At 50.8% G+C, this 14,617-nt stretch overlaps 1 protein-coding gene across 1 annotated transcript; it reads left to right on the plus strand.

Moving 5' to 3' along the window:
* Window positions 1-570: 570 nt before the first annotated feature.
* On the plus strand, window positions 571-13,124 carry DNAAF2 (dynein axonemal assembly factor 2; the record flags this gene model as incomplete). Its single annotated transcript, XM_084288023.1, has 4 exons — window positions 571-1,660; window positions 1,901-2,265; window positions 10,327-10,473; window positions 12,490-13,124. The coding sequence occupies 4 exons, from the start codon at window positions 571-573 to the stop codon at window positions 13,057-13,059; spliced, it is 2,172 nt and encodes a 723-aa protein (XP_084144149.1). The 3' UTR covers window positions 13,060-13,124.
* Between the last annotated feature and the right edge of the window lie 1,493 nt (window positions 13,125-14,617).

Here is a 14,617-nt window from a genome sequence, read left to right on the forward strand (position 1 = left end):
TTTGGTTTTTGCCATGCTGTTCTTAACTGATAGCTAGTTATTTGCAGCAAATACAGGAAATACAGGCTGGGATTTTTCTTTGGACAGGAAAGGTCTAAGGAAAAGTTGTGAGGCACTGATTACTGCTGGCAATATAATTAGCGAATAACGTTAGGCAGTTATGGTGAGGAGGGGTGTAAGGGGAACAAGGACATGGTCCTTTGACATTTCCGGGGAGGCTGGTGGGTGCTTTTTGGAAATCCCACCGCAGGAGCAATCAGAAAGGCAGAGAACTGAGGGCCAGGCAGTGCTTATATCTCTATATATCTTATCAATATCTACGTATATATTACATATATCCACACAGTTTGCCTTACAACGGAGACCTGCCGCCTTTTCCACCCCGGGCAGCCGGGGCACTGAGGGAAAAAACCACGAGGGGAATGCACGGAGCCACCAACCACCATGGCGCCCTCACAGCAACCCACCGCGGGGCCCGGCCGCCATCTTGTTTGCCATCACCATAGCAACGGGCGGGGGCCGCCATCTTGTTTGGCGTCTCCACGGCGACCCGAGCCGGACCCCGAGGCGATGGCGGCCGCGGGGCGCCCGGAGGAGCTGGAGCTCAGCGCCGAGGAAGCGGAGCGGCTGCGGGAAGCCTTCCGCGACCCCCGCTTCCGCGAGCTGTTCGCCGAGTACGCGGCCGAGCTGGCCGACCCCGAGCAGCGGCGGCTGTACGAGGAGGAGGTGACGGCGCTGGAGCGGGAGCGCGGCGTGGAAGTGCGCTTCATCCACCCGACCCCCGGCTACGTGCTGCGCACCAGCCAGGCCGGCTCCCGCCGCTGCTACCTCAACATCTGCAGCAACCCGCACATCGACCGCCCGCAGGCTCGCCGGGAGCCCGGCGGCCACCGCTGGGCTCTGCCTTACAGCCTGGCGCCGGGCCGCGAGGAGCTGATGCGGGGCGGCCACCGCCGCTGCCTGGTGTACGACGTGGTTTTCCATCCCTCAGCCCTCAGCCTGGCCGCCCGCAGCTCCCGCTTTCGCCGCCTGCTCAGCGACACGGCCATGGAGGCGGTGGAGCGCCGCTTCGCCCTGCGCCTCGACCGCACCAACGCCGCCGTCCTCCGCGGGGCCACCTACAAGGGCGTCCCGCAGGCTCCCGTCATCCGCACCCCGCTGCCCGGCGGCCCCACGCCGCCCCCCTCCGCCTCCGCCAGCCCTTTGCCACCTTTCCCCGTCCCCCCTGTCCCTGCTGCGCCCCCCATCCCCTCTGTCCCCGTCCCCGCTCCTCCTGATCCCCCCCCCGGCCCCACCACGCCTCGCTGGAGCCTCCTGCAGCGCTCCTACGTGGAGCTGCAGGACTACCGCTGCTGCCGGGACTCCGTGCCCAGCCCGGTGCCCCGGGAGCTGGTGGTGACGGTGGAGCTGCCTCTGCTCCGCTCCGCCGCCGGGGCCGTGCTCCAGGTCCTGCCCCGGGAGCTGCGCCTCGACTCTCGGCGACCCGCCTACCGCCTCCGCCTCCGCCTGCCCTACGCCGTGGACGAGAGCCGAGGCCGGGCCGCCTTCCACAAGGCCGAGAGGAGGCTGCTCGTCACCCTGCCCGTCCTGCACGACCCCCCTCCCGCTCCCCAGCAGCCGCAGGGGGACGACGGGGGGCGGCTGGAGGAGCCCGGCCCCGGTGGGGAGCCCGTGGATGAGGGGGGAGGCAGCGGGGCTGCTCCTCCTCCTTCCTCCCCTCCTCCTTCTCCTCCTCCTCCTCCTCCTCCTCCTCTTTCTCCTCCTTCTTCCCCTCCTCCTTCCTCCTACAGCACGTGGAGCAGCACTGGGGACCCCCCCACCTCCCCCAAAGATCCCCCCCGCTCCGGAGCTGCTTCCCCCGAGCCCAGCGGCCTCCCTGAGGGCTCCCCCCCCTGCCCAGCCCCGCTGGAGGCTGAGGCTGAGGCCAACCCCGCTGCCATGGCCCCGAGCCTTCCCCTTGCCCTGTGCCCTCCCTTCCGCTGCCGCCAGGACGAGGCCTCCCTCACCCTGCTGCTGCCCGTGCCCTGCATCCAGCCCCACAGCTTGCAGGGGGATGTGGGCACCAACCACTACAGCCTCCGCTTCTCCAGTGCCACCACCTCCTACTCCCTCTTCCTGAGGTTTCCCCCAGCAAACAGGCTGGCAGCCCCCGAGACCAGCGTGAGCGTGAGCCCCCACAACGCTGCCATCGGGCTGGCCAAAGCCCCCGGGAGCGACGGGCACTGGGAGAAGTTCAGCTTCGGCCTCGACGCCTCCGCTCTGCAGGTAACAGCCCTCCGGGCAGGTTGCTCAGCCTGCTCCCAGCCACGTCACAGCCTCGCTCTCCAGCGTGCAGCTCCTGCTTTTGGAGCTGTTTATAAATGGTATCTCCGGGAGCTGTTAGGTTATCTGCCCTCCGAGAGCTGTGACCAGGCGTCAGTGCAACGACACGGTTAGCAGCGGTCACGTCCCGGAGCTGATAACTGTGTCCTTGGAGCTTGAAATGGCTTCTGCCTCCTGAGCTGGTGTTTTTTTTTCCAAGGGAAACACTGATAATGAGTAAAAACAGCCTGTGCTGTGTCCTTAGCTTTAGTCTTTAAGGCCGTGTAAGCGACCATCTGGTTCATGCCCACCTGTGTGCATGAAGAGAGGAGGTGTTTATAACACATCAGAGGTACATACATGCATACTATTTCTTGAAATGCAGGTGTGTGTGTATACCTGTCTGCCTTTCAGGGCAGAATTTCTATTTACACAGCAGGAACACCTGCTGGTTCAACCAGGGCGATGCTGCAACCAGCAGCTGTGAACAGGCAGCTGCTGATTGCCATTTTGCTGGCCTAGTTCTTCATCCCCTCTCCTTACAAATCCCAATATGATTCTAGTTTAGGTGTCTTATTGTTTTATGGGTTGTTAGGCAGAGGATGCTCTGTGTGATGGGAGGAGTGTGCCGTGTCTGCTGCATCTGGCTGACAGTGCTAACAGAGCTGGCAGTCTCCCCAAAAAGATGCTCACGTTGTGGCACTCCTGCTGTGAAGAAGCACTGACACAAGTTTTGTGGAGAGCTGCGTTATTCTGGAAGCTCAGTGCTTCAAAGAATGTATCATGCACAGGGATTAAGGCTGCGTAATTCTTATGCAACTTTTTGGCCCAGTGATTTTCAGTTGATCTTTGTTTTAGAACAACAAAACCCTGTGCAGCTTGGTTCACAAGTCCACAAAACTAGCAGACAAAGTATATCCAGTGGGATGATGGCTTGGGGTGTCTTAATTGCTCTGTCCCTACAATTAGAAAATACTGCATGATTCTGGAGGAGATGTAATTGTCCAGCTAGCATACCTACAGCTGAATCTTCATACTTTATTTCCCATTTAGCAGGCTGCACACCTTTTCTGTGAGCTCCTCTGAAGGAGCTCATCGGTTCGGGTGCGTATCAAAGATGATGGATTTATCGAGAGCCACCCACATGGAACTGTTTGCAGTGCGTGGCCTTGACTTTTACCAGAGCAGGAGCTTGCAAGTCCGTGCAGGTGGGACCACAAAACATTTGGCACTCACGTTAATCGTTGTGGCCAGGTGCTGGGTGCTGACACAATGTCGAATTGCATCAGGCAAGCCGTCCTGCAGACTGCTGGCCCTGTATAGGTGTAGAAGGGAGGGATGGGCACTACAGGCATTTTACCTGCTTTTTCACGTTGTCTGGATTTCCATCTCTTTCATCGTGTGCCATGGTGCACGTCAGTCTGCTTGCTCATTGTTTTATGGCAAACAGGCCTAAATGCAGTCTGCCACCGGAGCATCTCACAGCCTGCTTAGTTTTTCAGGGAGTTTGGCAGAACCAGGAAGGCGGTGAGCTTACAGAGGCTTGGACACGCTGCTGTGATACTCTCTTTTGTTAGCAGTTGTCATTTTAAATGGTTGTAGCAAAGATCTACTTATTTTAGTGAAAAAGCAGCTTTATGCCACTGTGAAGTTATTGCTGAAAACTCAGTTTGGGAACAGGAGATTCTGCTTGAAGTGTGTCTGTAGTGCCGTGGTTGATTGGCATGTTTGCACGCTTTGATCTCAGTCTAATTGTTACGCTGCTTGGTGTGTGTATTCATTATTATGACTGGGGGAACATCGTGCTATTGAAAGGTGTTATAAGGCTAGCCAGTAATGGGATTTTAGGCAATATTACCTCTTTGTGACAAAAAAAAAAATAATCTTTCAGTGGCCTGAATTTATTATATATTGCCAAATGTTTTGGATGGAGTAGGAGGAGGAGGAGACTTGGAATTAGTCATAGGCCTCCCAGCCATTCATTCATGCAGCAGAGTAAAAAAGATTGATTGCTTCTGGGGTGCAGTCCTTTTGGATACAAGCCTGCAAATGGAAGCAGCTGAAATAATCTGAAGTCATTTGTTCTGTTTGCCTTTTCTTTCTTTTTTTTTTAACCGTGCTGTTTCCCAGAAGTGCCTGTGCCAGCACAGATAGCCGCATCCAGTCAGCGTGAAGTGAGAAAAATTAATATTTAATTAGAGCTGCTATTATTTGCCGTCTTCTGTCCATTAACAATTTGCTTGTGGTCGTTTCTCTTCTACTTACGTTGATTTCTCCAATTTGTCTGCCGTGATCGCTGGTGTTTCTTCCTTTGAACCTATTCCTATAAATCAGAGCTACGTTCTCCGCGTTGAGATCCGCGAGGAGTTGCATCAGTCACAGGAGAGAGTATTTCTGGTACATGCCCAGCAGCAGCACCCTGTTTAATCGCTTTAGGCAGCTTTTGGTGGCCTAGGTGAGCAGGAATTTTGTCCTTTACCTCCCAGCTGTGCTGCTGCCCGTGTCTTTGTAGTCGCTTCCCCGCAGCAGCGTGGCCAGAGGATAGCTCCCGAAGAGACCAGCGATTTTTACGGGTAGGGAATGCCTGTTCTGCTGTCTCCTGGGAAGCTGCTTCGTATTGGAGACCAAGAATTTCTGTTTTCCAGGCTGCTAGGAGCGGGCTCCTTGCTGGTTGTGGCAGAAACCTGCCACAGGGGCTGCTACAAACCCCGTGTGGCTGCCCCGTGTCTCCTGTTAACGTGCCAAATGACCAGGATAGGATAATTGTTCTCTGCATGAGCAGGATGCGTCTCTTCGGAGCCCTGTCCCTGGACTCTGATGTTGTGCAGCCTCTGTTGCTTGCTTTTATTGCCCGTGTGCCTCTGCCAGATCAACGTGAGTGATAACGGGGCCGCTAATTGCACGGCCCTGCCTTGCGCGATCATCAGGGTCCTGTTATCGTGCTGCCCTCTTTTCTCCTCAGAAATTGGACTGATACAGATAATGGTAGGAGAACGAGTCGGGCTTGTGCTTAGGACAACGTTCTTGAAACGCAATTTCAAGGACTGGCTTTCCTTTTGTGAAGTCAGATGCGTTTGAATCCCTGTGCTGAAAGACGATATATTTAGAGCGCAGTTTCCATAGATGCTGAGCAGCCTGGATCCTCACCCCAGCTAAAGCAAGTGCTTATTTTCAGCAAATCTTTACAGTGCAGCAGCCCTCCACCCCCCAGACCTTAAGTGTGTCATTGCCAGCCTGCCTTCGTTTGGTAGCTGTTAATGTCCTCTGGCTTTTACCACTTCCCCGTACAACGCACAGCGCTCTGCCGACTCCGCGCCGTAACTTTGTAGTCAGCGCTTGCAGCCTTTGCTGCTTTTCCTTTCTGAGTAGTTTTGCCCCTTGGCCAGGCCGTGCTGTCCCTTCACGCTCGTCACGGTGAGCAGAAATCCTATAAAGGTAGAAATTTCATAACTTTGGACTTTTTCTTGGGACTTTTTCCGCACCTTTTGCTTCCGCTTGTTTAAATCCTGGGAGCTCGGGCCAAGGAAACTCCTGCATCAGAGAATTCCCCTTCATTTTAAGAAACAGAGCCTGAGGAATATGTTGTGAAAAAGAATGGCTGAGAATTAAATAACCATTAATAAAACCTGTGAGCCTGCCAGGCAAGGTTTCTGAGAACAGCGTGTCCCAGAACGTCCTGGTTTACGGCGGAGCTGGAGTTGGGAAATAGCTGAAATTGTGCCTTCGAGAAGCATCTTCTTGTGTTTGGTCTCCTGGGGCTAAACGCTTCATCCTGAACAGGAATAAAAGCCAGTTTCTGGTGGGTGCATCGCAGCGACTGAGGCTTGGAGTCTGCGTTCTTGGCATGTGGAACATGTTTGGTAGATAATTAATTGCGCATGACCCCAAAAGAGTCCTGTGTGCCCGTTTTCACGTGAACCCCAACCAACGAACCTCTTGTAATAAAATCCCACATAACGTGATGGAGAATATTAAGATTGAAGTCGTGGTGAGGTGACTGCTGAGGAAGCGAACCCCTGCAGGGCTCCAGAGAACAGGGGGGAGCCTTGTTCCTTCTGACTGAGATTTATTTATTTTTAATGGGTACGGAATGAGAAACGTTATCCGAAACATTCCCAACTAGCTCATGGTTTGAGCTATAAGCACGAGCAGTGCTGTTTGTGGGGATTACTGAACACAGATACCCTTTTCCCTTTAGAAAGGAGCTGGTAAGTACCGTAGAAGTGCTGTAACCCCAGGTAAGCGAGCTGCACGCCCAGTGCCACGTGTCTGACCCCTGGACTCGGGTCTCCTGCTTCGACAGCAGCAATGCTGTGGGGCAGCTCCTCCACGGCAAACACCTGCTGGGACCCTGTGCAAGAAAAAACCACCAGAAGAGGATTTTTTGTAGCTGTCTTTGTAACTGAGGGACCCAAGTCTGAACTCTTTCTAACTAATCCCTCTTGTTAGCTCATTAGACGTGGGAGAAAAGGTGAGGTGCTGCCTCCAGAGCTCACTGCTGGCAGCGTGGGCTTGGGGTGCCCCCCTGGACCCGTGCTGGGGCCCTCCTCGAGCCCGGTGGTCCCGGGGTTGAGGCTCTTGTGGAGGAACCGTCTTGGTTCCAGAGGCAACCGAGTGTGCAGCCTACAGAGTCGTGCTGGGAAGTGTAAGATACCTCTCCATTTTAAGCCCCTGACCTTCAGGAAGAAATCTGTACTAGAGAACAGCGCAGATGCTGCCCTGAAGGGCACTTGGAGATCCTGGCAGAGGTGCTGGACCCCAGCTGGCTGCGAGATCAGGTGCGCTCCTGCTCGCTCTGCTTTTGGCCTCGTTTCCAAGCCGTTCTGAGCTGTTCCATGCTTCCTTTCAGTTCTTCAATCCGTGCTACACTTTTCAGTTTCTGAACTCCCGTGAGGAGTTAATATCCTTCGGTTAGGGGTCACTTCTTAGAAGGTGACGCTAGAAACTGAGGCTGTTCTGCCTAATCCGACAGAAGTTTATTTTTGGTTCATTTAATTGTGTGCTCAGCGTTTCAGGACTCTTGGCAAGTTTTTTGGGAAGCCAGAGGAGGTTGGAAAAGGAGAACAGAACAGGCTTATTTGATTTTTTTTCCAATGTAACCTCTCTAACTTAAAAATCATGGTTAGTTTTCTTCTGCTATAAAACAATCTAATTTCTGAATTTCTAATTTCTAATTTCTAGCCTTTAATTGGTAGGCACATTATGGGAATGATGTCCTTACACAGAACAGTTGTGTCAGGAAGGGCTATTAACCTATTGATTAAGCTCATGAAAGCATCTTTTGAGCTGTTGCACATGACAGAAGACTGTGTTTGGGGAAAGCCATGTGTGATTCGAAGTTGCTACCGGCCTGTCATAAATATCACAAAGCAAACTGAAACCAAATCATTATTTCACAGGGTCACTGAAATCAGCTGCGGAGGCCTGTCCTCTGCTGCTCCTGCAAGCCAGAGCTAACAGGCTTTAAATAAATCCCCGAATCACTTTTTACCAAACTCTGTGCTTCGATAACATCTGCAGTGCTAATAAATGCCTCGGCGTATGCTCGGTGTGAATGCAAAGTTGGAGTTCGAGTTGCTGGTTGTCTGAACACGCTGACGACAGTCATTGGTAACAAACGGCACTGCTTGCGTGTCCAGCACACGGTGCTTTGATTGATGACAGGCCACTGGTGGCAAAATTTTAAATGCTTCCTTGAAATGTGAGCGTGGGGCTCGGGGAATACATCGCCGAGCTGGGACTGAACCTGCAGAAACGGGCTCGTGGTCGTTAAAGGGGTGCGGGCATCAGCTCAGGCAGCTCCCTGCTGTCCTTGTCTAGAGTAACAATCAGCAGGCCTTCCGTTCTGTGGTGTTAACTGGTTTTCTTCACAGGAAACACTGCTATTTTGCTTTGAATCAGAAGAAATAAATGGTAGGTCTTGTGGCCCAGGGGCGACGCCGTGCCTGGTGCTCTCTCTGCTGTTGGCACTCCTGGCCCCTGAAGCAGAGGCAGCTCCAGCTGCAGCTTCCCGACCCTCACAGCCACTCAGAGGGGTCCTTTTGGGTCTGCTCTCATCTCCTGCCCTTTCCCCAGTGCCCCCGTGATGCTGTTTCTGCCCCCTGTGCTGTACTGGGCTGTACTGGGCTGTACTGGGCAGTGGCTCCACAGCTCCCGCGAGGGACCGGCCGGTGGAAGTCAGCTCAGGCAACGCGACCTGAGGACGTGGTTTGGTGTGTTCAGACGTGGCAGAACTGTTGTCATTTAAAGCTTCTCCTCTCTGCATTCCTGCACCTGGGATTTGGTTTTGTTGCTGCCTGGCTTACAGACATCAGCAGGATCGGTACCGCCGCTGTTAGGAGCACAAATGCGCAGGAAGAATCCTTTTATAAAAGGCTGATGCTCTCGCTAGACAAAACAAATACAGGTTCAGAGGGAGAAAAAAAAAACACACAAACCAAACAAACACGTTTTCCCCATTTTATACAGAAAAACAAAGGCAAACAGACTTGTGCACAGTCACAGCAGGCTGGGGAGAAGCAGAGGATCGCAGCCGTGGTGCTGCACGCCTCGATCCTTTACCCTGCCACCTTCTGAACCCTGCAGAGTGCTGCTGTGACCCCAACGCGCCAGCGGGGTCCCGCTCTGGCAGGCGAGGAAGGAAGGAACCGAAGGGAATAAATACTTCAGGCTCCATACATAACAACGTGAGATACATCTCCGTGACAGGAGGGTTTTCTGTCAGGGAACGGGGCCGTAGTTCAGCCTGCTCACAGGCTGCCTGCACCCACTGCTGGATGTTTGCCTGGACTGAATCTTTCTGGATAGAAAATGTATTTTATTTTCTTTTGAAAACCAGCACTAGATACGTTACGACTTCCCATACTGTGATTTCTAATTTAAATAGCGAAAAAAAATAGGAAGCTGTTTTATTTTTCCCATGCAGATTTTTTTTCTAAAGATGACAGTTAGGTTCTGTACCGCAGGAACTCTGCAGCATCTGACTGTGCATAAGGCTGCATCCGTAGGGGGCCAAAAATGTGCAGAATTGCCTTTTTGCTTCTCAGCCTGCAAGATGGCAGCGATAATTGAATTAAACCTGAGGTGGGTTGACAAGAGGGTAGAACTGGAAGGAGAAATTTAAAGATACGACTTAAAATAGATGGCTTGCAACTTTTTTCCTACTGTTTCCAATGAAACAATTGTTAAGTGGGAAAGGTAATTCTCAGAGCATAAGAACAGTCCTAAGTCAGAGGATTTTTACTGTGCTGAAGTCCGTCCATACCCACAGCCTAGAGCAGATGTTTTCAGAAGAATATAAGGACAGGGCGAGCGCTGTCATTCTTATGAAACGCTCCTCCAGGATATATTTTAGGACCATTAATTACCCGTAACTGATTTAAATCTTAAAACCTGTAGCGACATGTCTCGCCCTGCTTCTGTACGGCACATCAAGGGCCTCAAACCGTGCCCCAGACTGTCTGTAATTGTGCTGCCTCTCTGCTTTCTCCTACCGGTGTTTACTCTTGCCTAAGTGGAGATCTGAGAAACCTTCTCAGATGGATGTGAAACAGATACTGTCATGCATGTTTCATAGCTTTTGCTTTAGAAGGTCTGATCTTGAAGCCTGAGGAACGTCTGAAGTGTTTACATTTTCCTAAAGGAAGGCACTGAAACAAATCCATAAATGCTTGAGGCCTTCCTGGCGTTAAGGTGGGTGAGGACAGCAGAACAGTGCTGGTGCGAATCGTTCCTCAAAGGGAACCTAGATCTATATATTAATCATGTATCAAAGAGAGAAAATAAAAGTTTTTTATCTCTGTGTATGACGAGGATCCGTACTTGTAATCAAAAGGAGCTAAGCACCGCTGTCCAAATTCGTTTCACCTCATCACTTCCCAGTGTCCAACGTTGGGTCTATCTAGAAGTGAGCGAGCTGTGAAAACCGCTTTGTTGGGTCCTCGCGTTGCTTTGAGAGGGTTTCTGGCTCCAGTGGCACTCAAGTGTAGTACAACAAGAACATAACCTCTTCTTTCTTTTCTTTAGGAGAGATTGTTTGTCAGCGAAGAAAACGTCAATGGGTTCCTAGACACTGTTCTATGCCCTTCCGTTTGCGCAGAGGCAGAACTGGGAAGTCAACCATTAATTGAAGTGCTTGATGTTTCAGAGGACAGAAGTCAAATCAGGCTGAAGGTAAGGATCACTGGCAGTCGTATGCATCACCGATGGATGTGTGTCCTTCAGCCAGATAATACCAGATCTGACTGGAGCAGCTTTGTTCCTGTTTTGTCTTGATATAGCAGGGAAAACCAGAGAGTATGGTGTATCTGTAAGTATAAATGCCAGCTTGTAGAAACGGGTTCATGCTTCTGCCATTTAATGTGACCAAGGGATCAAAATGTCCAGTATTTCATTGGAAAGACAGAAAGCCATGACAAAATCTTTGAAAACAGTGCTTTCTCCTGGCAGAAGTATACAGTGGCATCCACACACTAAATCTCTCACTGGTATTGAAAGAAAATAATGACCAAGTGGTTAGTTAGTGTCCCTCATGCAAAGGGACAGTAAGTTCTCCCAGGTCAGAGCTGATGACAACGCGCTGCAAACAAATCGTGGCAGATGTCTTTAGAACAGAACCAGAATTTTCTTAAAATGGAACTAAATGAGTGAATACCCCATGTCCTTCATGCATACAAAAATTTGGGTCCAGGTACCGGAGCCCATGGTTAAAGCACGCCGCCTTTTGCACAGACACCTTTAGGGTAGAGCCTGGTGACTAGAGCTGAGCGTACCTGCAGGGGCCTGGAGTCATGGAATCATAGAGCAGAAAGGTTTGGGTTGGAAGGGACCTTAAAGATCCTCTAATTCCACCCCCCTGCCATGGGCAGGGGCAGGAAGGAGAGGCCAAGAAGCTGCTTGCACAGCAGGAGACAGAAGGGGCTCATGAAGATGGACAGAGGGTGCTCAGTTGTTGCCAGTGTTTCACCGTCTCTGCCTTATCACAAAGATAGAGAAAACCTTGAGGATTTTGTCTGTGAAGAATGGGGTCTCATTATCTCTGTGCAGTCCAAGTGTTTGAATACTTGGTGGTTTCCTGTTTTGGAGATAGTTAAACACGCGACTATTCATCTTAAACTCTGGTCTCAAAATCACAGCTTGCAACGTTTAAGGCATCACTCAGGCTGCCCTTCTTCCTCGGTCACCTCTGTGTAAGGGATACAGGGGGGTCTGTTTCTGAGGTCTGTCCCAGGATTGAAGTGACCTCCCCAAGGTAGGAAACTGAAAGGTGAAGCTTAAAGAACTTGCCAAAAATCGTTTGGAAAATTTGCACCAGTATTAGAAAATGCTGCCTCCAGCAGTACTTGGCGGACTTGACTTTTGGAGTTAGTGTGGACTGCATAAAAATTCAAAATTGGGATTGTTGGAGGGCTAAGGTGGATGTTTTGGTACCTAAGGAGGGGAAAGTGAGATAGCTCAAATGATTCCTGCTTCCCTGTGGGAGAACCACGCAGCGCTGAGGGCTTCCTGGTACGTTCCTGCAGTGGCTTTGGGGTCAGGAGGGGCTGGGGAGGGGAGAGCAACGCAGGGCTGCGAATCCCTGAATTCAGCTGCTCCTGCTGGGGCTGTGCGGCCTACCTGCCACGTTTTGTTAGCTAGCGACTGCTCCAGCAGTGGAACTGGGTAACTGCTACCTAGGCAGCAGCAGGTCTCACGGTTTGTGCTCTCCTGAGGCAAACAGGAACAATTCCTCGATTAACTCACTTAGCCCGACTGAGAGGGACAGCTCACGCACCAGATAGTGCTGTCTCATACAACAGGACAGCAATTTCCTTACCTGTAAGGTTAACACACACTTCTTGCGATGAAGGTTTAGAGCCTTTGACCGATTTTTATCCCCTGAGTTCCAGAAAACAAGGGCCTGGGTGTGGTGCGTGGCCTTTTTCACCCCTGCCCCCGGTTCTTTGCGATACATGCTGGGACGGTGGCAGCTGCCCCACAGCATTTCCTACTGCAGAGGAAACCTCTGGGAGGCGAGCAGCCTCCCTGCCACTCGTTCCCACGCGCATTTACAGGATCAGGAAACCCTCGGCACCGTACCGGCTGCTTTGTGGTGGCAGGCGTTGGAGGAACAAGTGTCCCGGCCTGTTGTTACAGCAGTTTTGTGTGCATGGTTGGTTTTGAATTTAAAACAATTTATTTCCTCAACAGCCGCAGGAAGCAGCCTGTAGTGAACGTGATGAAAAAGAACAAACAGCGAACAACTCAGAAGGAGATCCCGCTGAAAAGACGAACGATGACCCCTTCCAAACCAAGACAGAGACAAGCTGTCCTGCAGCTGGCACAGTGGAAGAACATGCTGCAGAAGCCAACACAACTTCTACATCTTCTGTACCAGCTGAAACAATAGGAAAAGCAGACTGTAGTTCACACCATTGTTTGCAGCATGAACCCTCTGACACCGGTTCAGCAGTTCCTGGCAAATCTGGGAGCAACGAACCAGATTTAGACTCTGCTCTCGCAGTCGGCGAAACGGCCGCGTCCTCAGCATCTGACACGCAGGGGGGCCTTCTGCTGGGAGGGCAGGCGAAAATGGAAGGGGAGGAAGCAGCTGCGGATGCAGAGCCAGCCCGCGGGGCGCCGCGCAGCTCGGGCAGCAGAGCGGCCTCCCCGCTCCTCCGAGAGGTGAGCACGCAGGACGGGAGCGTGCAGATCACCAGGGATCACACCACGCGCTGCGCCGTCACGTTTCAGAATGCTTTGCTGTATGAACTGGACTAGTGTGATTGTTCCAGGATTTCCTCCTGTTGTTTGTTGCTTACTGGGACTTCCACGCGCTGCTTGAGGGCTCCAGGGCTGAAAGCAGAAAGGAGGCTCCTACTGAAACCGTTCTGCTTACACCTCAACTTAGAATACTTGAGCTGTTAATAATTTTTCAAGTTAGTAGGTCTGAGTTCTCTTTAATTATATGTATGAGCTGAAATAGTTTTACTGACAAGAATGATGCAGCTGAAGGTGAATCTTAAGATCCTGGAAGACAATGCATCTTCATTACTTATTTAACTTTCTTAATCTCTTACTAAATTACGCAGGTTATTTGTACATATCCTCCTTCTAACGGCTCCCACAGGAACTGCTGTATTTAGTCCACCTAGAAATGAGCGGTGTTCATCATTTTTTTTTTTCCAAACCCTTCATTTTGTGATAATCGGAGGATTAGACTGCCACTGATTTTTAGCAATCAAATGAAATTTCTAATTACACGGAGAAGTTCAAATTAGTCTCCTAGAAATAATCATCATTTATACTATGTATTCCACCCTGGTATATTACTTCAGTTGTGCAGCATCCAAACATACCCCAGTCTGTCAGCGAACAAATTTGATTGTACAATAGAAACACCCTTTCTTGTTGCATCTGCTACTAAGTATTTACAATTTGTAAAATGGATTCATTTCATCCAGATTAGATTCACTTTTCAGCTCTCTGTCAGCTTCAGCGCGCTGTTTACTAGTTCGTGTCTCTGAAGCGCGATAACCAAAAAGAACGGATCTATAATAAACTTTCGGTTCCCTTTCTCACTCCTTCTGACATAACTTCTGTTTTTTTGTTTTGAGTTGTACGAGACAAAAATGTACCTTGGAATAAATTTTTTTGACTTGTTTCACAGCTGCTCTGGAATCTCTCCTACATCGCTCTGTTACAGGCAAGTGCTGGCAGGGATGGGGGTATGCAGCGTATGCGATACTTCTACGAGTTCAGCGGAAGCCAAAAGCGTTTGTGCCAGCGCAGCACGGCTCCGGCTGAGCGAGGGTGGGTGTTTCGCTGGGTTAAGTTTAACCCAGATCAATTCTGTCACCCAGTTGTGCAACTCCTCGTGGGAGGTACCAAGGGGCTGACACAACTGGCACGGCTCTTTTCGGCATCAGCCCTGACTTTGTGAAACTCTGAAAATGTGGCAGTTACCAAAGCTCGTACAAAATCTTGGCAGTAAAATTACCGCTGAAAAAAAAAAAATCATCAAAAAATGTTTTATCATGGCACATTCAACATAAACATCTGCATACTATTTAAAGTATTTCACAAACCCTGGCGCTCTCCCAAACGAACATTTAACTGATACATTCACAACCCATAAAGTAGGTGACAAATGCTGGTAAAAGGGAAGCCTTGCTGCAAGTCCTTCCATTCAATTAGTAACTGTGATTGCTGGAGTCATAAGGACGCCAACCCCTGTTAGCTAATTAAAAAAGGAAGTTTTTTTTTTCTTTTTCTTTTCCTCCCTCCAAATCTCTCAGCATAAAATCTACCTGTTTCTTTGTCACCTCAGCTGAATGGT

This window comes from Netta rufina (assembly GCF_964035555.1).
Source record: "Netta rufina genome assembly, chromosome: 5".
NCBI lineage: Eukaryota > Metazoa > Chordata > Aves > Anseriformes > Anatidae > Netta > Netta rufina.